Source organism: Pipistrellus hanaki (assembly GCF_964339955.1).
Source record: "Pipistrellus hanaki genome assembly, chromosome: 1".
Taxonomy (NCBI): domain Eukaryota; kingdom Metazoa; phylum Chordata; class Mammalia; order Chiroptera; family Vespertilionidae; genus Pipistrellus; species Pipistrellus hanaki.
Window position 1 is genome coordinate 199,472,198 of NC_140503.1, and position 20,350 is coordinate 199,492,547.

General features: G+C 42.1%; 1 protein-coding gene across 1 annotated transcript in view; it reads left to right on the forward strand.

Annotated features, from left to right (window-relative positions):
- The window catches only part of ADGRA3 (adhesion G protein-coupled receptor A3), a 115,981-nt gene that overhangs the window by 9,854 nt on the left and 85,777 nt on the right, over positions 1-20,350 (forward strand). Inside the window, exon 2 of the mRNA XM_084902312.1 lies at positions 19,618-19,689. Coding sequence (XP_084758438.1) covers positions 19,618-19,689 — 72 coding nt within the window. The remainder of the gene's footprint in view (positions 1-19,617; positions 19,690-20,350) is intronic.

The window sequence follows — 20,350 nt, forward strand, 5'->3', positions numbered from 1 at the left end:
CCGGTTTGGCTCAGTGGATAGAGCGTCGATCTGTGGACTGAAGGGTCCCAGGTTGGATTCTGGTCAAGGGCATGTCCCTTGGTTGTGGGCACATCCCTGGTAGGGGGTGTGCAGGAGGCAACTGGTCGATGTTTCTCTCTCATCGATGTTTCTAGCTCTCTATCCCTCTCCCTTCCTCTCTGTAAAAAAAAAAAAAAAATCAATAAAATATATTTAAGAAAAAAAAGTTTGGGGCCTGGATGTTGGTGTTTTTCAGAACTCTGTAGGTGATACCCAGGTCACCTGGGATAAGAAGCTTTTGTTTAGTGGCCCAGTGACCTAAATAGTTAACCATGGTCACCAGGGGTCATCAGCTGCCACAAAAGAAGGGAGAAGGAGCAGAGGAACACATTGAGGTCAGCTGCCTCGCATGGGACAGAGAGACCTGTTCCAAGTGCAGCAGAGAAGGATCGAAGTCCAGAGACAGTTTTAGGACAGAGAGCTGAGAGCTTTCACATCAGGCCTTCAGAGGAGACAAGAAAATGACTCTCTGTATAGTGGGGAGCGATGTGCCAAAGCTGGATTTAATACCAGCTAAGGTTTAAAGATGTGTCGTGGTGCTGAGTGAATTAGCTGGTAGAGTGAGACCGCAGCCAGCATCTGTCCAAGCCAGCATCCGAGGGCCTGATCACTTGGGGAGTAGGCAACTAAACACATGACCCACCCACCCTAAGTATAGCTTGCCTTTCTTATTTTGATTTAAAATAGAGACGCATTTCTGGGGCAAAAAAAAAAAATCATTAATACAAAATAATGAAACAGTATAGAGAAACTATGGGAGGCCCAGTTTTCCAAGGATGGATTTGATCTTGGAGGTTTTCTTCTCTTTTTAGTCTTAAAAGAGTTTTATAAGTAAAAAGAGCTTATTTTTGCTCTTTTTGCATTCTGACTGTTAAGTAAGAGATGAATGTATTTTGCTGTGTCTGCAAGAAGGTCATTTCTATTTGGCTACCTTCTCTGTCATCTTTGTTTCTAATAGCTCCCCTCCCCCCAGGGGATACTTGGAGATGTTTTCCGACAAGACATTTTTGGATAGGGTCTTCCTTTCATTGTTTTATTGCTGCTTTAGTGGAACTAAGGAGGCGGGACTGTGGGCATCCCTGTCATATTCTTGACTTTACGATTGACAGGCATGTGGGGCAGACCACACAAGGCTTTCCTCTGTCAGGGCGCATCGCTGTGTTGCTGGGCTGTGAGCCTGAGTCGGCTCGTGTACCAAGCATTTGCTAGTTGCTTTTAGCTCTTTATCGATGCAGATGACTGACATTCATGATTCTTAGCTTAAGTAAAACTACAAACAGCCATCTTTTGCCCTTTTTTCTTCTTCCCATATTCCCTTTCTTAAGTTCAAATTATATAATGCTAGTGACCCAGTGCACGGATTTATGCACACTGAAAGGAAATTAATTAGAAGGTGGCTGGGTAGGTAGGACTGGGTGATATGGGCTTGGACATACCCTCTAGCCAAACTCCTGTCCCTCCCCAGAGTCTGCCGAGTGAGCAGGGTCCCTTCAGCAGTTGGGGTCCCTTGTCCTGGCCTAAAGGAGTCAGGCCGAAACCTGCTCTCTGACATCTCCCGAGGGTTGCTGGTATACAGGTGTGGAATGCAAATGAAGTGTGCAATTAACCAGATTCAGGGCTGACAGTGTCCCAGCAACAATATAGCCGAAACCTGTTTGGCTCAGTGGATAGAGTGTCCACCTGTGGACTAAAAGGTCCCAGGTTTCATTCCGGTCAGGTGCATGTACCTTGCTTGCAGGCACATCTCCAGTAGGGGGTGTGCAAGAGGCAGCTGATTGATGATTCTCTCTCATCAATGGTTCTAACTCTATCCCTCTATCCTCCTCTCTGTAAAAAATCAATAAAATATATTAAAAACAACAACAACAATATAACCCAAGGCTGAAGTTGGAATCTTGCGGCTCCGAGAGACATTGGGCTTCGTCCTCTCTGGTTTCGGGGTGTGTGGCCCGAGAACCACCACTGCCATGTCACTGCTGCTCAGCAGCTCCTGCGTTGACCGTCTGCCCCTGGTGATCAGTGTGCATCATGGTGACCAGTTGGACCATAGGACACTTAGCATATTAGCCTTTTATATGTATAGATATAAATAGTTGCTTGTATTTGAAATCTTTTGTTCCTGAGTAATCGCTATGGGAGGGAGAGGGGCAGGTCAGTGGAATTACAATTACATATTCCATACGAAGAAGGCGGAATTGTCCATCACCTGCACGATCTGTGTTTTAGAATTGTCATTATATCCTTTGAACACGTAGGCAGTTAGACTTTGTAAGTGCTGCTACCACCTATTCCAGAATTGTATTTGCGAGGAATAAGCCAGATCTGGGGGGGATGGGAGGGTTGGGGAAGAGAGGATCCCTGGGGTACTCTGAGCTCTCCAATGCCCCCCTTCACCCTTCATCCCCCAGGCACAGAGCATAATGCATGGTATGTGAATTAAACTGTGGGTTAATTTCACTCCCTAGATGAAAGCTTTTCTGAAATATTGTAGAAAACAAGGTTCATCTAGAATGTCAGTTCTGTTGAGGTCAGAGTCTTTGTTTTGCAACCATAGCCCCTAGGATAATGACAGGTATCTTACCGGCTCTCCTTCTATAGCCTCACGTTGTGACCGGACGGAAAGCAGGTGGTACATTGTGTTGGGTGACACTTTGGTCGAAACCCTTCCAAGAGTGGCCTTCGAGGTGTAACAGTAATACACACGTTTTCAATGCAATGGTTAAACTGGTCTTTCTGTTAGCCTGTTGGAACCTAATTAAATTGACTCATTTCCCATCAAGATAAGACCTAAAAGCATTCTTTGTTTTTTTATTGTGCAATTCTTACCAACTCTTTTCTCACGAAAGAGGTGAAGAGACATTGACTGATGGTGTGTGCATCTCCAGGACCCTGTTTGAGAGGGATGTGCGTTCTGTTAGATCCGTCTTTTTTTTAACCTGCCTTTTGTCTGTTTGTTGTTTCCTGTAAACAAAGTTAATCATTTAAAACTCTCCCTTTATGGCCAAGACTCCAGGGCTGGGCTGACCCTTCATTCCCTGTGACCCCCTCCTCCCTCAGGTCCGCTTGTGTTTCCACAGCTGTCATACTGTTGGAAGTTATCTGCTTCCAGTCCTCACTCTCTCCAGATTGCGAACTCTTGGTGGTTTTTTTCTCTGTGTCCTCAGCCTAAACCACAGGAACACTCAGGAAGTCCTTGTTTAAAGAAGTCCCATTTCCCCCGCTTTATTACTATTCTTTTCCCCAAGTAGGACTGGGGGAAGAATCTTGCCTTACCCTTAACATGGGATGCCTCGTGCATTTACCTATCCTGGGTAAGCCCTGTGTCTTCAAAGCAGAATGCTCAACCTGCAAGGGCCAGGCTTAAACTCCCACTCTCCGTTTGGTAGTGAAAAGTGTCAGTCTCTTACCCAGATTCATTTATTTTTCCCTTTTTCTTGTTCCAGTTTCCTCCTACGCTTTGAGAGATTGCCACTTATCTTTTCTACATTGTAAACGCTTCTCCACATTTGTGATGTTTCTCCTGTATGGCCCTGTTTTTCCTCTGGAAAATAGACTCCTCCCTTTAGAATTAAACTTCTTAGAAAGTGGTTTGAATCCATCAATCTCATTTTCTTCCCTCTCATTTCACTTTTAGCTCACGGCTGCCCAGTGTTTGCCTAGCAGGTACTGCACACCCCAGATTTATCCGGGCAGGGAAACGTTGTGGGAGAACCAGCCACTTCCCTGTGGGTGCCTCTGAGCCCAGACAACATAAAGTGGCCGAAATTCAATAATTAGTGAGTGTGACAGCAGCTGTGTGACCGTGGAGCTAAAGGACCAGAAGCAGACACAGGTGGTGGTGAATGGAAGATGCCTGACGCTGAGCTTCTGGCCTGCTGGGATCCTGCCTGAGCCTTGCATGCCTTTTCTCACCACCCAAAGCCCTGATGGCCCCCACACACCTGCCGAGACCTGCCTGCAGTCCCCAGGGCAATACCCACATGGGGCCTTGTGCTCTCCTGTTCACTGCATTAAAAAAATAATTCTTTTTTTTGTTGCCCCTGGGTTCTCATCTTTAAGATCTGAACACTTGAGGAGCTGTTTTCGCAACACTGGTTGTCTCTTTGCATGTCCCTATTTCTTCCTCTGGGGTATAGATTTTTAGGGCATTGTATTCACAAGAATATAGATGTAAAAACCCCAGCTCACTGAGCCAACCAGCCTGCTTGTCAGGATTGCTGAGTACCTAAAGAATGTGTAGGGTGTCCACAATGCTTGGAAACAGACATAGTGTTAGCCTGGTGAACAGACTTACACACACCCACCCCCCCCACACACACACACTTTTTTCCTTTTATTTCTAGGCTTTAGAGACATCTTGCAGATTCTGTATCACACAGTGATTTTCACTTGCCTGTATCCACCCCCCCACCCCTTACAAGCTTCCTCCAGCACCAGCCTTCTGGCTAATTATGTCTCACAGTGGTTTCCTGTTGACCCTTTCCTCCTAGCTCCTCCTGCTTGGTGAACAGGCCAGTTCCTGGTCATGACCCCACCAGCAGTTGGGAAAGTTATATTTGGGGGCAGCGTTGCCTATGATGTCACTTCTGTAGTAGAACCACCAGTGTGGCAATTAGATTTCTCGGAGGCCTGCACCCATCTGCATCCATGAGTAGGGAGTGGCTGTCAGGAAGGAGTGGGAGGTTATCAGGGAAATACTGGGACTGGTGATTTGGTGGCACCTAAATGACTAGATTAATTGTTTCTTTGGTTTTATAATCTTAGGATCTCAGGGCTTTTTTGTAATAGTAAGGTTGTTCACTATTTGAGATTTTCAACAGCTTCTTCTAAACAGTGGCACAGCCAATGAAATTTACAAATAGTCTCAAGAGGCTTCTTACCAGTAGAATTATTTAGATTTCTGTACTTATCAGGAAGCTCTGCCCCTTTAAAAACAACCGATTTCACTCCTCAGCTATAGGTTCCAAAAGGTGCTCTCCGAGTATTTTATGGAGAGTGGCTCCCAGGGTCTGGATAGTTGCTAGGAGATTGTATTGGAGTAAAACGCTGGTTCCCATATGTTAAATTCCTGGGAGACTGTATTGGTATAAAATGCCGGTGTCCATATTAAATTCCCACAAATAAGTTGAAAAAGACGGGTGATCCATTAGCACTCTGGGCCAGGTCATGTTTGCTGAGTGGGTCGGATCCTGACGGAGTGCTTGAAGTCTTGTAGTCAGTTCTTCTATTTCCCTAAGGAGATCCTCATGAGCATGATCCCTCCTGTGCCTGAGGGAGCAGGGCATAGAAGAAGCTCATGAATTCCCAGAGGTCACCCAGGCAGTAAGGGATGTAACCAGGATTTGACCCCAGGCAGTCTGACTCCAGAGTCCATACTTATAACCAGTAAGTATGTTGTAATGATCAAAGGACCGTTCCAGATCGTCCCAGGAAGGGAACAACAATTCCCAAATTAAAATGACGGGGACCCACTTTTCACTACTCCCATTCACGTGAGACTCTGACCAGCACGCTGCATAGGCGGTGCATTTATTCCATCCCTCCCCGCCCCCCTCCCCCTCCCCCCCCCCCAGGCCCATTCATTGGCTTAGGAGCATCCTCCTATTGGAGACCAGGTTTTTTGCGGCCAGCTCCACCCGACAAAGGGTCCACTCACTCAGTGCCTGGACTCCTGGCCGGCAGCGCTAGGAGCCAGGAAATAGGTGTTGATGTAAAGCATGCAGGTTAAGGTAATTTTTTAAAATTAATTTCTTTATTGCTTAAGGTATCACATATTTGTCCTCAACCCCCCATTCCAATTCCCCCCCCCCCACTCATGCCCCCACCCCCCTATTGTCCTTGACCCCTGGTTAGGCTCATATGTGTGCACATAAGTCCTTTGGTTGACCTCTCCCTTTTATCCCCACCCTTCCTTTGAGGTCCAACAGTCTGACCCATGGCTCCTTATCTTTGGGTCTGTTCTTGTTCATCAGTCTATGTTGTCCACCATTTATGAGTGATATCATGTCCTACTGGAAACATACTTATAAGAATCAAAAATGAGACAAGCAATAATGGTTATGCTGAAAGGCATATGAACCAGTCTGTAGTGAGCTTCTTTCTAGGTCACCAGTTCTTTTGAGACCCAGTTTCATTGTCAAACAGTTCCTTATGTGTATATGTCAGCAATGATATTTCAGTTCTGGATGGTGGGCAAATGGTGGTAATGCAGGTCCAATCCTCTCTGGTTTGGTCCTGGGCAACCTGCAGTCATACACAGCTGTTGACTTAAGGTAATTTTTTTATGCAGCAATAGAAGACTCATACAGTCCTTTGAAAGTCATTTTTTCTTCCTGTCTTATGTCTTTTGGATTGCTACTTTAAAAAAAATAAAGTTGAGAAACATTTCCCCTGATCATTGAGCTTTTCTGCAACATTGACACTGTTCGCCTGGGATCAGTCCTGCATCCCACCGGTGGCATGTAGCACTGGGAAGCATGTGTGCTGTGAGTCCTTGAGGTCCATGTGTGTGTCCTCAGTGTCACTCCCAGCACATGGTAAGTGCTCAGATCTCTTCTCAGTTAATGAGCAGTTGTGAAATTTCAGCTTAAAAATCAAAGATCCTAGAAGAACCCCAGTGTGGTCTCAGTAGAAAGCTCTCTATTCATTTAACATGCCAAATAAATTTGCTTTTATTGTACTCATAAATATGAAGCATCCAGTGTTATTTATGATGTACCCACACCTTGAAATATGGGCTTTCTGCTCTCATGGTGCTGATTTGTTCATAAGATAAGATAAAGTGTTATTTAATAAACAGCTTTTCTTTTTGAGGCGGTTTTGAAAGCTGTCTAGTTTTTCTTTATCACCCGAATGCTAGTCAATTACATGGAAACATATTGTTTAATGCTAAAGCAGAAAAATAGATTATTTTCTTTTTATTTATGAAACTACTGAATAAAGGATCTGAAATAATTACAACAAAAACAGACCTTAAAGCAATGTCAGGACTTTAATAAAAAATGCCGGGGACTTGAAAGGTTACTCAGTGACCCACGTGAGTAGTTAAGGGTGTCCATAGGCCCAGGTTGACACCTGTTGTCTTAGCATAAACATTAATGGTCCCTCCTTTTAGTCTCAGGTGTCTGTTTGATGGTAAACTATATTGTGACCCTCAAGTAGTATGTTAGCTGTCAGTGTCTTTGACTTGCTGTCTCATTTTTAATAAGTGTTCACCTTGCGAAGAGGGAAGTTGGAAATATTATTGCATACAGCTTCAAGAGGGCAGGTGGGCATACAGAATTCTCCCCCAATTCACTACATCTGTAGAAAAAAACGGGGCAGGGGGAGGGTAGGAGGACAAAGTAGGCTTACAGTTGTGAGTATGTGAAACAGTTTATACTAGTATTGTCCCTATTAATTATTGTATTATTTTCCATAGGAACAACTATAGACTTACTTTTGCCCACTCTGTATATTGAACAGTCTGTATGGAAGAAGAGAGGCTATAGAGTTTGTCAGTAGGTGACTTGGTGGCCTGGGTGGTTGGTCAGCAGCAGATACAGCTGAATGGAAAAGTCTGGGCCTCATACCGTTTTCTGGCTGTGATGTTGTCCCATTGCTTGCACCTTTCCAGCCTGTGTTTTAGTGCTCCGCCACATGCACCCTTCACAAAAGCCCTGTGTTTCCTCTCAGGAATGCCCAGGATGACTCGGAGATGAAGCGCTAAGTGAATGAGAGTAAGCATCTTGTCTAAAGTCATGAAGCCAGATCCATTATCAAGGACCTGAATTGAGGTTCAAATTCAGGTCCTTGGTAATCCACAGCCTACCCTCTGTCATTGTCGCTCATGCTCAATAATTCTTAGGACAGAGCAGAGGCTGGAAACTGATCCCAGACCAGAAATTGGTTAGAGTCACCAGGTCAGGGAACAGAGCCTCACATGCTCCCCCACGCCCAGCATCCGACCCCCTTGCTTGGCGCTGGGCACCGGGATGTGGGCCAGGATGGCTGTGGCACTGAGGAGTGGGCTGGCCTGGGGCAACGTGACTGTCTTACAGGGGACCTAGGTCTCTGACTCGGGTTGACATAAGAAGTGTCCTGTTGAACAGGCACACTGGTAATCAACAGTCGTCACTCTGTTAAGTGAAAGATTGTTGAGGTTTTGGCAAAATGTGTGAAGGAAAACCTGCATGAGGGGGAAACCATGCCTGCCCTCTAGTCTAGGGGTGTCGAACTCAATCAGAGAAGGGGCCAAAACTAAAATCCAGCCTAAATCGCGGGCCAAATGGTTTACTGAACAGTCATAAACTGACAATGTCATAAACTGACAGCGGAGTGCAGTGATGACAGCGCGGTGCGGGCCACATTGCAAGGCCTGGCAGGCTGGATTTGGCCTGCGGGCCTTGTGTTTGACACATGTGCTCTAGTCACTTAGCATCCAGAGAGGAGGTTGAAGAAGAGATAGTCCTCAACTTTTAGGAAAAGACCCTTCTAATCCCCTAAGTGGATATACATTGAACCACGGTTGTTTCCTTCCCCCCTTTCCTTCCAAAACTCAGTGGAAAATGACAGAAAACACACACACACACACACACACACACACACATATACTCGCACACACACACACACAAACACACACACACACATACACACACACACACACACACACACACACACACACACAAACTATGAGCAGACCTATAACTAACGGGGCTGGGAAATGAGAAAGGTATTCCCGTGGTGCAGAAGTATTGAGGACGACGTAGTATAACTAAAACAGATGGGATCAGATTGATGGTGACATTCCACGCACAGGGACTTACAGCCCAGAAGAAATGAGAGCGGGGATAGCTAGAAAAATGCATTTTCCTGTCCGGATCCTGGAAGATTTCCAAGAGTTGAATCTATAGGGAGTGGCAACAAAAGTGGGTGAGCGGAGAGCTGGCCCTGAGTTTGCACGCCTAGAACAGCTGCTCTCACTCTGCGTTCGGTGAGTTTGGCTCAAAGGCTTGGTGGCAGGGTTTCCTTAGTTTCCAATAAACTGGGCAACTTGCCAAGATATAGGATACTGGTGGGGTGTTGTAGCCAGAAGGAGAAGTCCTAGGGGACCCCAGGTTTCGTTTGAGTCCTTACTTTCCAAGGATATGTGACTTCTAAACCTTGAAATAAAGGCACTTTTTGTTCCACCTCTTTTTCCTACCCATTCACTCTTATTCTCTTGTTGATCATTTAGCAGCCCTCTGCTGTAAGGGACTCTCATCCATCCAGACTCCCCTTTGTAAGTGTGAGCAAGCAAGCAGGGGTCATCAGATATGTGAGAGGAAGTCAGCAGGATGATCTGCACAAGGTTAGGACAGGACAATTGTCATTCCTAGTCTCAGACCTAAGAGGACAACTGTATAAAGCAAGAGCACCCGTGGGTGAGGGTGTGAGAAGTCAACAGTGAGGTGGTAATGTTAGGAAGCTCTGGCTGGGGCAGGAGGTGGGGTCAAGAGGAAAGTGGGAACTGCTTCCGACTCAAAGAATAGTAGTCTGGCCCAGCCTACATGGCTCAATGGTTGAGCATCTGCCAATGAACCAGGAGGTCAGGGATCGATTCCCAGGCAGGGCACGTGCCCTGGTTGTGGTCTCGATCCCCAGTATGGAGCGTGCAGGAAGCAGCTGATCAGTGATTCTCATCACCGATGTTTCTATCCCTCTCTCCCTCTTCCTTCCTTTCTGAAATCAATACAGACATATATTGAAAAAAGAAAGAAATAAAATAGTCCTCTGGAAAATAGAGCAGGGAATTTCTTCAGAATTCAAAACAATAGGTTGAAGCTGAGAACTCTGAAGCAGAATTAGACATGGAGAATGAGTCCAGGAGACCAGTCCCCAACTAAAAAGCTCATGGAGAAGGAAGACTGATTCCATTTAAGATCAGATGCCTGTTTCCAAACAGCTTATCAGTGAGGGAGCTGAGAGACAGTTCTTTTATGAGCTGGTTTCTCTAAATCTTTTCCCCACACCATGAAATACCAGTTCTTCGGTATTTAAGTTGACACCCAGCCTTCTCATTTAGAGCTCTTCAGAGTCACTTGACCATTCTCCTTAACGCATAGTATCATTTTAACATGGTGTTTATTTGAAAGTAATTTTAAACTTATGTGAAGGTTAAAAGAATCAGAATAATAAGCAGAAGCCCTATCCAGATTTTGTTGTTACTCACTTTTATGCCTTTGCGTTCTCCGTTGCTTTTCTGCCTATGAATGTGTAATAAATATGTCCTCAATCATTTGGCAGTGTGATGCATACTTCCTAACCCACTGAGTTTTTTATAAAGGTGACCCTGGCTTCATTTTTATTTAATGTTTTTGCATCTTTAGCCTTGATAATATAATGTGGATATTTGTGCAGATAGGGTGTTGCTTGTATTTTTTACCTGATTAATTTAACAAACTATTTTTTTCTTCCCAATTTTATTTGAATCATGCATCATTGGAAGTTTAACTGTTTTCCTTAGACATTAACTGGCAGCTGAGATGTGAGCTGCTTGAGTGATTGCTGTCAATGGCACATGGAGGAATCCCACCAGTCCCTCCTGAATTGTTACCTTCTGAGAGGTTTAACATTTCTGCTGCCTTTCGTTATGCTGCTTGCTGTAGGATATGCAATCTCCGACTAGACAACTTTTTATTTCAGGGATGCATCATATGAAACCTGAATGTATAAGTTTTAAGCCATAATTAGGGGTCCCAATGTAAAAATTCAACCTCAGTTTGTGTATGCGCCATCATTGACAGCCACGGTTTAATTCACAATGTATTCTTTCTCCTAGCAGCTGGAAATTTTCTTTTGATATCGATGTTAAGATGGTCCTAATTTTAGGAGAGTTATAATGTTGAAAACAGTATCTTAGAATATTTTTATTGCAATATTAAAAGAAGAAAACTAGACATACTGAGGTAGAATTTTTGGCCCTTCCCCAAAATGTTCTTAAGCCTCAGATAGGAAAGGGGACTGTGAGAAGGGACTGATATTTGTACTTCTCGTTGGTTCCTGTGAATGCCAGGGTATTATAGATTTTTTATCATTAATTCCCTAGAGAGGGAATTTTTTAAAAAAATACATATTTTTATTCATTTCAGAAAGGAAGGGAGAGGGAGAGAGATAAAACATCAATGATGAAAGAGAATCATTGATTGGCTGTCTCCTGCATGTCTCCCACTGGGGATCGAGCCCATAACCCTAGCATGTACCCTGACTGGGAATCGAACCATGACCTCCTGGTTCATAGGTTGATGCTCAACCACTGAGTCACCCCAGCTGGGCTAGAGAGGGATCTTTGACCAAACATAGAAACTTAAATCCAGCCATAATTTTATCTCATTCATTTATTGAACAGATTCTGTGGGCATCTTGTCAACGGGACCTTCTGGGAAGCACATGCCAGGATGAGGTTAGACGTACAATATTGTTATTGGGGAAACAACTGGAAGACAGAGAGACATGAGGCAGAAGTGGGCATGGAAGCCTTCGGACTGGGATGCAGATCTAGCACCTGTGAAAGGAAAGGGGGAAGGAAGGATGATCAGGTAGGAGGGGCCTCAGACTAAAGTTCAATTACAGGAAAGTCTTGGCCAGCCCGTCAGAAGCTCAGTGCAGAGATTGCCACCAGAGAGTCTTTCCTGGAATGCTTCTTACCAGTACAGTGCTCAGTCCTTGGATGGCATTGCCTGCAAAGTGAGTGGAACTGCAAGAGATCTGGACAGTGCCCTGCATATCCCCAGTGTATGTTCTTTTCATGGGGATGCAGTAATGGTCAAGGTCTCTACACTTCAGGAGTTTGACCTTTTTGTGACAAACATGGTAAATACACAAACCTCTCAACACTTATTTCAGTAAGTTGTGTTGTTAAAACAAGATGATATGAGTGAGGGCAAAACACTTTTGATCTAAGAGAACTAAAATATACCACCCAGAATTTTTTTTTTTTTTTGCCTGAATGAATAAATGAGTGAATGGATGGATGAATGAGTAAATGAATGAATGAATGCCAGTAAGAGGAGGACACATTGATGAGCAATCAACTAATACTTAGGACAAAATGTCTATAATTGCTGAGGGCATGTGGGATTTAACGTGATTTTAAAATAAAGATTGTTCAGATTGATGGGGAGTTTTGGAGTCCAGTAGATGCTCTCTTATTCTTATTTGCTTGGAAGAATTGCGGGATGGGTAGGGTAAGGGATGGGAAAAGATCAACCAAAGAACTTGTATGCGTATACGCATAACCCATGGACACAGACAGTAGTGTGGTGAAGGCCTGGGGCAGGGGTAGGAGGTGTGTGCGGGATAGAAGGAGTCAATGGGAGAATAAGGGGGGACATATGTAATACTTTCAATAATAAAGATAAATTAAAAGAATTCATTTAGAAATCAGCACTTGATGTTCATTTGCCTGCAAAGGGAGAATAAACTAGGACAGAGGATGCTGAACAGGAGTGGACAGATTTTTTTCTCTGAAGGGCCAGATAGTAAATGTTTTAGGCTCTGCGGGCCAGCCAAGATATTGATGCTACTCAACTCGCCATCATCAAACGAAAGCTCCCATAGACAGCATGTCAGCAAATGGGCATGGCTGTGTTCCACTCAGACTTTCAGAGTATTGCATTTCATATAATTTTCATGTATGACAGAATATTATTCTTTAACATTTCCTTTTAACCATTTAAAAACATTTAAAAAAATAAATAAATAAAAATTCCTAGAGCTGGGAGACCAGCTGGAATGATGGAGTTGGCTGCCCCTGGACTAGAACTTTGAAGAATTTGTGGAGAAACCAGTTTTCATTCCTGGGGTAAATGAGGCAAAGCACTGAAAATTTACTTTTGGGGAGTTCCCATTCCTCATTTTAGTGTATCAGAGGTGGTTCTAACGGTTTGAGGCCCCAAGCATTTTCGCCGGCCACAAGTTTGACATGCTTGGAGGCCATAGGCCCAGTAGGTTAGTGACCCAAAAGCATCGCTTAGCTCTGTTGTCCATCTCCCTTGTACTTAAGGACGATGTAGCAATAACAGGTGTTAATCTGCATGATGAATCTAATACCCAGAATCAGATAGCATTACTACAGTTTGTATTCCTTGAGCAAATCAGAAGTGTCAAGGGAGGGAAACTTTTAATATTTAAATGCTTGCCTTCTTTCCTCAGTATGTCATTGATCTTTCTGTATGAATACCTGAAGAGCTCCCTCTCCCCAATTCTGCAGCCCTCCGTCTACATGGGGTACCCTTTTGTGGACCGCTTGCACCTATCCCATAGTATGGGAACCAACCTAAATATCCAGTCATTGGCTTTTACAAACAATAGCACAATGAGTACTTTTCTTATAGACATATATAGTTACACAACATTTAATGTAATGTATTTTGCAAATGTACAAGAATATCTTTAGGATATATTTCCAAAAAGGAATTAATGGACCAGATATTATATTTGTATTTTTGCCCTTCATAGTGATTTTACTGATTTATGGCAAAATATGAGTGATTGTTTCCCTCTGAAAAAAAAAGAGTGAGCATATTTTTATCAACCCTTAGTGATATATGGTATCTTGTTTTTGTTTTCATTTACATTTCTCTCATGATTTAGATTGTATATCCCTTCATATGATTATGATTTATTAATATTTGCTTTTATCTGGTCATGGCCTTTGCTAGTTTATTAGGGATATTTAAAAAAAGAGCTCTTTATATATTTGAAAAATGAGTCATTTGTTTTTGATAGTAGTTATACCTGTGTGTGGTTTATCTTTTTTTCCTCCATTGCTTTTCAGAGAGTGGAAGGGAGGAAGGGGAGAGAGATGGAAAGACATCAATGTGAAAGAGACACATCTACTGATTGTCTCCCGCATGAACCCTGACCCAGGGCTGGGAGCAAACCTACAACCAGGTATTTGACCTTGACCAGGAATCAAACCCGAGACCCTTAGGTGCTCGGGCCAGCGCTCTAACCATTCAGAACACTGGTCAGAGCTGTTATTTATCTTTTAACATTGCTTATGGGTTTAAATTTTCAAGAAGCTTATAAAATATACTACAAAGTGTAGTCCTGTTCGCTCCTTTCCTTGGGTCTGGAAAACCTCCAGTTATTGTGGCTTCCAAATCTGCCCACCTTCCTCCACCTTCCTTTTTTTTTTTTTTTTTTTCTCTTTCTGAGTCTGCCTTCCTTTTCATCAGACCTTCTGGGAGTCTCCTGCTCGCCTCTTCTAAGGACACTTGTCCTTGGATTTCGTTCCCACCCTGATCCAGATGCTCTCATCTCCAAACCCTTCATTGCGTCACCAGTAGCCTTTTTTTGAGTTAAGATCCCAGGCACAGGCTCTGGGCGGACACACCTTATGGAGGATCGCCATGCCACCCAGGACAGTCACCCTGTGTGATTGTTTCGCTGATTTTTCCCTCCAGTGGTTTTTGTTAATAACTATATTCCTAACATTTGCTCTGAATATTTAATGCTCTGGAATTATATATTTTCATTTCCTCTCAAAAGGAGAATTATTCTCTACCTTTTCCCGTGCAGGGTGTGGGTGTCATTAACAGCATTCCATTCCAGGACTTGCAATAGCAAGCAACAGAGAGCATGCAATACTTAGTTTCTCTTTCTTTCTGTTCCGTAAACTTTGATTAACAAAAAATAAAACAAAACAAAACCACGAGCATGTTTATATTGTTTTACTCCTTTTTTCATGTTCAGCATAAGTGATATACTTGAACCGCCTTGGGGCTGTGAGTTACAGCCGTGGACACAGCTTGTATTACAGTGTTAAAATTCAAGAGGCCTGGGCCCGGCACAGCGCTCCTAAGCATTGTCTATACATCATGCGGGGTTATCACCCTTCGCATAGAACAGAAATGGGTATATCTATGCTTTATAACTTCAGTCAGGTTTTCTATTTTTCACTCAGGTACCTCCTAGGAAGTTTGAAATTTCAGAGATGTCAGCAAAAATATGGATTACGAATGGGTGTTAGGTTTATAATGACACACGACATTATGCGTTTCCTCGTTCCACAGTCCCCCATTTCAGAATGGAGTATAAAAACTGTCTGCGAGGTGGATTTATTCCTATAGATCCCGTCTTCTTGCCCAGAATCCTTAAACAGGGCGAGTGATGGGGTGACCGAATATATTAGCATGAGGCTGTAAATATATTCTTAAGGTTACAGTTATAACTTTTTAAGTGTGATGAAATGTCTTTTTACTACTCTCCTCAATAAAACCTGTCACTTATTGGACCACAGCCTTTAGGACTGAGCCAATGACGGTCCTTTGGCTGAATGAAATGATGCAGAGCGCAGTGCGTGCGGTGTAACGGTCACTGCCCTGACAGTGGTTCCTAGGCCACTTCCATATTTGGATCTCATTCTTCACCCCTCCACAGGGCTCTCAGCTCTCATGGCACGGAGCTCAGGAAGTAGACTGTGCCGTTGTCCTTTTTGGCTTATTGGTGATAAATTCCTGGTCACTGTGAAGTCCAACAGCTTCGCTTATTAAAACAGAAATATTGGGTCGGCAACTAAGTAATTGCGGGTTTCACACATATATGGCTTCAGTTGAATTTTTAGGTTTGCAGACGTAGTACAAATGTAAAACACATTTTGTTATTTGATAGTTGGCTATTCAGCTGTTAATCAGTAAAAAAAGTTTTTTGATCTGTTTTGTAGTTTTCGTTTGGCGTTCGTTAAAAAATGGAAAATCAAAAGGAACATTTTCGTCATATTTTGCTTTTTTATTTCCTCAAAGGGAAAAACGCATCGCAAGCTCATAAAAAGTTATGTGCTGTTTATGGTGACGAAGCCTTAAAAGAACGGCAGTGTCAAAATTGGTTTGCCAAATTTCGTTCTGGTGATTTTTCACTCAAAGATGAAAAATGCTCTGGTCGTCCAGTTGAAGTTGATGACGCCCTAATCAAAGCAATAATCAATTCGGACTGTCACAGTACAACACGTGAGATTGCAGAGAAGCTTCATGTATCACATACATGCATTGAAAATCACTTAAAACAACTTGGCTATGTTTTAAAACTCGATACATGGGTTCCTCACGAAATTAAAGAATCACAGTTAACGCAACGCATTAGCAGCTGCGATTTGCTAAAGAAACGTAATGAAAGTGATCCATTTTTAAAACGACTGATAACTGGCGATGAAAAATGGGTTGTTTACAACAATATCAAGCGGAAAAGATCGTGGAGCAGGCCAGGTGAACCAACTCAAACAACATCAAAAGCTGATATTCATCAAAAGAAGGTTTTGTTATCAGTTTGGTGGGATTACAAAGGAATTGTCTACTTTGAACTCTTACCACCCAACCGAACGATCAGTTCTGATGTCTACATTGAACAACTAACGAAATTAAACAATGCAGTTGAAGAAAAGCGGCCCGAATTGACAAATCGAAAAGGTGTTGTATTCCATCATGACAATGCAAGGCCACACACATCTTTGGTCACTCGGCAAAAATTAATGGAGCTTGGTTGGGATGTTTTGCCACATCCACCATATAGTCCTGACCTTGCACCATCTGATTACTTTTTGTTTCGATCTTTACAAAACTCCTTGAATGGTAAAAATTTCAATAATGATGATGATGCCAAATCGTACCTGATTCAGTTTTTTCTAATAAAAACCAGAAGTTTTTTGAACGTGGGATTATGATGCTGCCTGAAAGATGGCAAAAGGTCATTGATCAAAATGGGCAATACATTACAGAATAAAGTTATTTAGTTCCATGAAAAAATTGTCTTTGATTTTCTTTAAAAAATCCGCAATTACTTAGCTGCCGACCCAATAATTATAGAAAATGAAAGAAGCTAGAAGAGAGCTTGACGATCATTCTGGTCTAATGTTTTCCGTCTTTCTAATGATGACATAGAATTCTTCCTAGAGAAGTGACTGTCACAGGCTGAATCATTCATGACTGGTGGGGTCTCGGCTCAGGCCCTGGACGCTGGCTTTTGTCCCCATTGTTCACTGCTCTACTGTCAGTGTCTAATAAGTGACAAACATTTTTGGAGTATAAAGAAATGTGAGTCTTTAATCTCAAAGCATAAATAAAACAGTCTTTTTTTATTGCTTAGATATAATTGTATTCAAAACTCACTCAAGTTTGAGCTGTGCTTAGTTGTTGAGAAAATATTTTAGAAATCAGAATCAGTCTAGTCTAGATATTTTTAAAGAATGCTGCAAGATTATAAAGAATAAAAGAGAAACTAATAGAAGTCTCATCGTTTTGATGTATTTCTTCCAAATAATTGTTTTTGGGGGTAGGAGGTGTTCTTCCTGGATTTTGTTCAATCAATGGTATAGGTTTTGTTGTTATAACTGATTGTAAGCAATTTCCTTCTCATCAAGTTTCTTTAAAAGAATCATTTTTAATGGTGTGTCACATTTTGTTGTTTGGGTATATCACAATGTGTTTATCTCCTTATTGACCTCTTTGGGAGTTCCTAACTTTGCTCTAAATCGTGCTGAAATAGGTCACTGAAATAGGTATGCTACTTGTCATATTGGGTGACTTGTTAGCTTAAGGATGATGCATGGACAGCAGGATGGGGGCTCCTGGGTGTGCACCCCCAGGCTGTTCAGGGAAGCTTTGCTTCAGGGACTTGGGTGGCCCCATGTCTGTCTGAGTTTGCTTTGCCCTGACCAACTACCTCACTTTCAAAAAACTTTGCGATTTTGATTAGAGAACATCATATTGTATTTTAATTTGAACATTTCTGATGACCATGTGTTCTTGGTCCCCTGGTTGTTGCTTTAGTAACAGCTTTGGGAAGAGGCCAAACACTACACAGTAATAGACTTTGATTGCAAGACACATTAAAATGGGAGGGTGTGAGTCTCAGAACCAAGGAAATGAATCTGATTGCTAAGGAATGCACATTGGGTGTGTCATGCAGTCACTAGTTTTCTTTCAGTGCTTACATAGCAGGTATTATCCTTCTTGTTTTATGGATGGGGGAACTCTGTTATAGAGAGCTGGAGTGACTTGCCCAAAATCAGTGTTCCTTGAGCAGGATTGGAGAGCTGGCTTCCAAACACAGGTGTGCTTGACCCGAGAAGCTCCTAATGATCGTCCCACGTAGCAGGCTCTGCAATGTGAATCCGCATGAGTAGGAATTTTTTAAAAACATCACATTTATATCTAAAGAAAATTAGATGTCAAATGGGTGTTTTTATTTTAATACATTTTTAGAATAATGAAAGTAGAGGATGCCCTATTCAGGTTTGGCTCAGTGGATAGAACATCAGCCTGTGGACTGAAAGGTCCCAGGTTCGATTCCTGTCAAGGGCATGTACCTTGGTTGCGGGCACATCCCCAATAGGGGGTGTGCAGGAGGCAGCTGATTGATGTTTCTCTCTCATAGATGTTTCTGACTATCTATCCCTCTCCCTTCCTCTCTGTGAAAAATCAATAAAAAATACATTAAAAAATAAAGAAAGAAGAGGATGTGAAAATGCACCTGAAATGTTAGGGCACAGGCATTGTGTTACATGTACGTAGACTTGTGTGTTGCCTGTCTAGGAGGGAGGGGTCACCACTCCACCTTGGACCCTCTATGAAGGGTGCCCTGGAAGTTGTGCATCCCTGAGTGTGATGGAGAATTTTCTGCCTAAGATACCAGTAGTGCCTCTCTTGACCAGCGTGGAGTAGTTGGAGTTTGGAACAGAAATGTCCTGGGTTGGCCATTGGGCTCTGTCATTTGCTACTCTTATCTTCCGTTAACATAACTTTTCTAAGCATTGGTTTTCTTACCTTGATATTCTCTCTTCCCCAAATGGGGTAGCTTGAGCTTTTCGCCTTATCTATAGAAACTCTTATTGTTCTTCAAGCTGCCAAAGGAGCATGGTTATGGAGCCAGAGAGGAAGCTAGATCATTCATACACAGGCTCTTAGGCAAGCCCTACCATGGGGGTGGCTGCATGGTGACTTCTGGTAAATTTTGTTTTCAGTTTATTTTTTAAAGAACGTGGTCTTTGAACACGTGGTATACTATTGAGATTCAGCTCCTATCTCTGTATGTGAGTGTGTGTGGCAAATATCTTTTCACATGTAGACACGTAGATTTGTGTAATTGTTAGATTAAAAATAATATTGCAAAGATATCTAGGGGTATTTTCTTTCTTTGTAAGGCCATTATTTCATAGAGTTTAACATAAGTTTCCAATTTTTAAATAGTATTCAACTTAGTAAGTTGAATAATTACATATAAATGTATGTGGCATTCTTCTTATATTGAACTGAGATCTATTTTATGATGACTTCTCTATTTTAAATTTTTGGTTCAATGTGATAGGATCAATTTAAGAAGTGACAGATGTGTAAGCTCTTTTAGGTAGTTTTTCAAAGAAAGACAAAGAAACTTTTTTTTTTTTTCCCTTTTGGTCAGGAGCATCTCAAAACCTGGGGAAGGAGGGTGATAAAGGACTTCTTAGAATTTCTCATAGATTTAAATACAATGAGCTAAATTATTTTGATATTGATGGTATACATATATTAGGCAACTTACATTTTAATTTTCTGTCATTTTTAGGATTCTGAGTAACAATAAAATATCTGAGCTGAAGAATGGTTCATTTTCTGGGCTAAGTCTCCTTGAAAGATTGTGAGTATTCCTTTTAGTTTCTTATACACTTTTTTTATTTATTTATTTTAGAGATAGAGAGAAGAAGGGGGGGGGGGGAGAGAAACATCCATTTATTGTCTCACTTATTTATTCATTGGTTGATTCTTGTATGTGCCTGATTGGGGATCAAACCCTAACCATTGTGTATCAAGATAATGCTCTAAGCAGCCGAGCTACCGTAACCAGGGCAATGGGTATACTTTTGTTATCATCTGTTATTGTCATTTTACTTAAAATATTTTTATTGTTAATCTAGTTCTACAATCCCAACTTTTCAAAATAAAAATTTATTTTTACCAATGTTTTATTCGGAGAAATTTTAAGAATTGAATTTTAAAAACAGCTAGTCATGATTTCACTTATATATAGAATCAGAAAGACACAACAGATGAAAAACCTAAATAAACAGAAACAAACTCAGAAATACAGAGAGAACAAATTGATTCTCGATAGATTGCAGAGGGGTTGAGGGGATGAGTGAGGAGGTTGAAAGAGATTGAGAACTACAAATGGTCAATTGTAAAAACAGTCATGGGGATGTAAAGTACAGCATAGGAAATATAGTCAATATTATTGTCATAACTATGTATGGTGTAAGATGGGGACTAGATTTATTGGGGTGGTAACTTTATAAGGTATA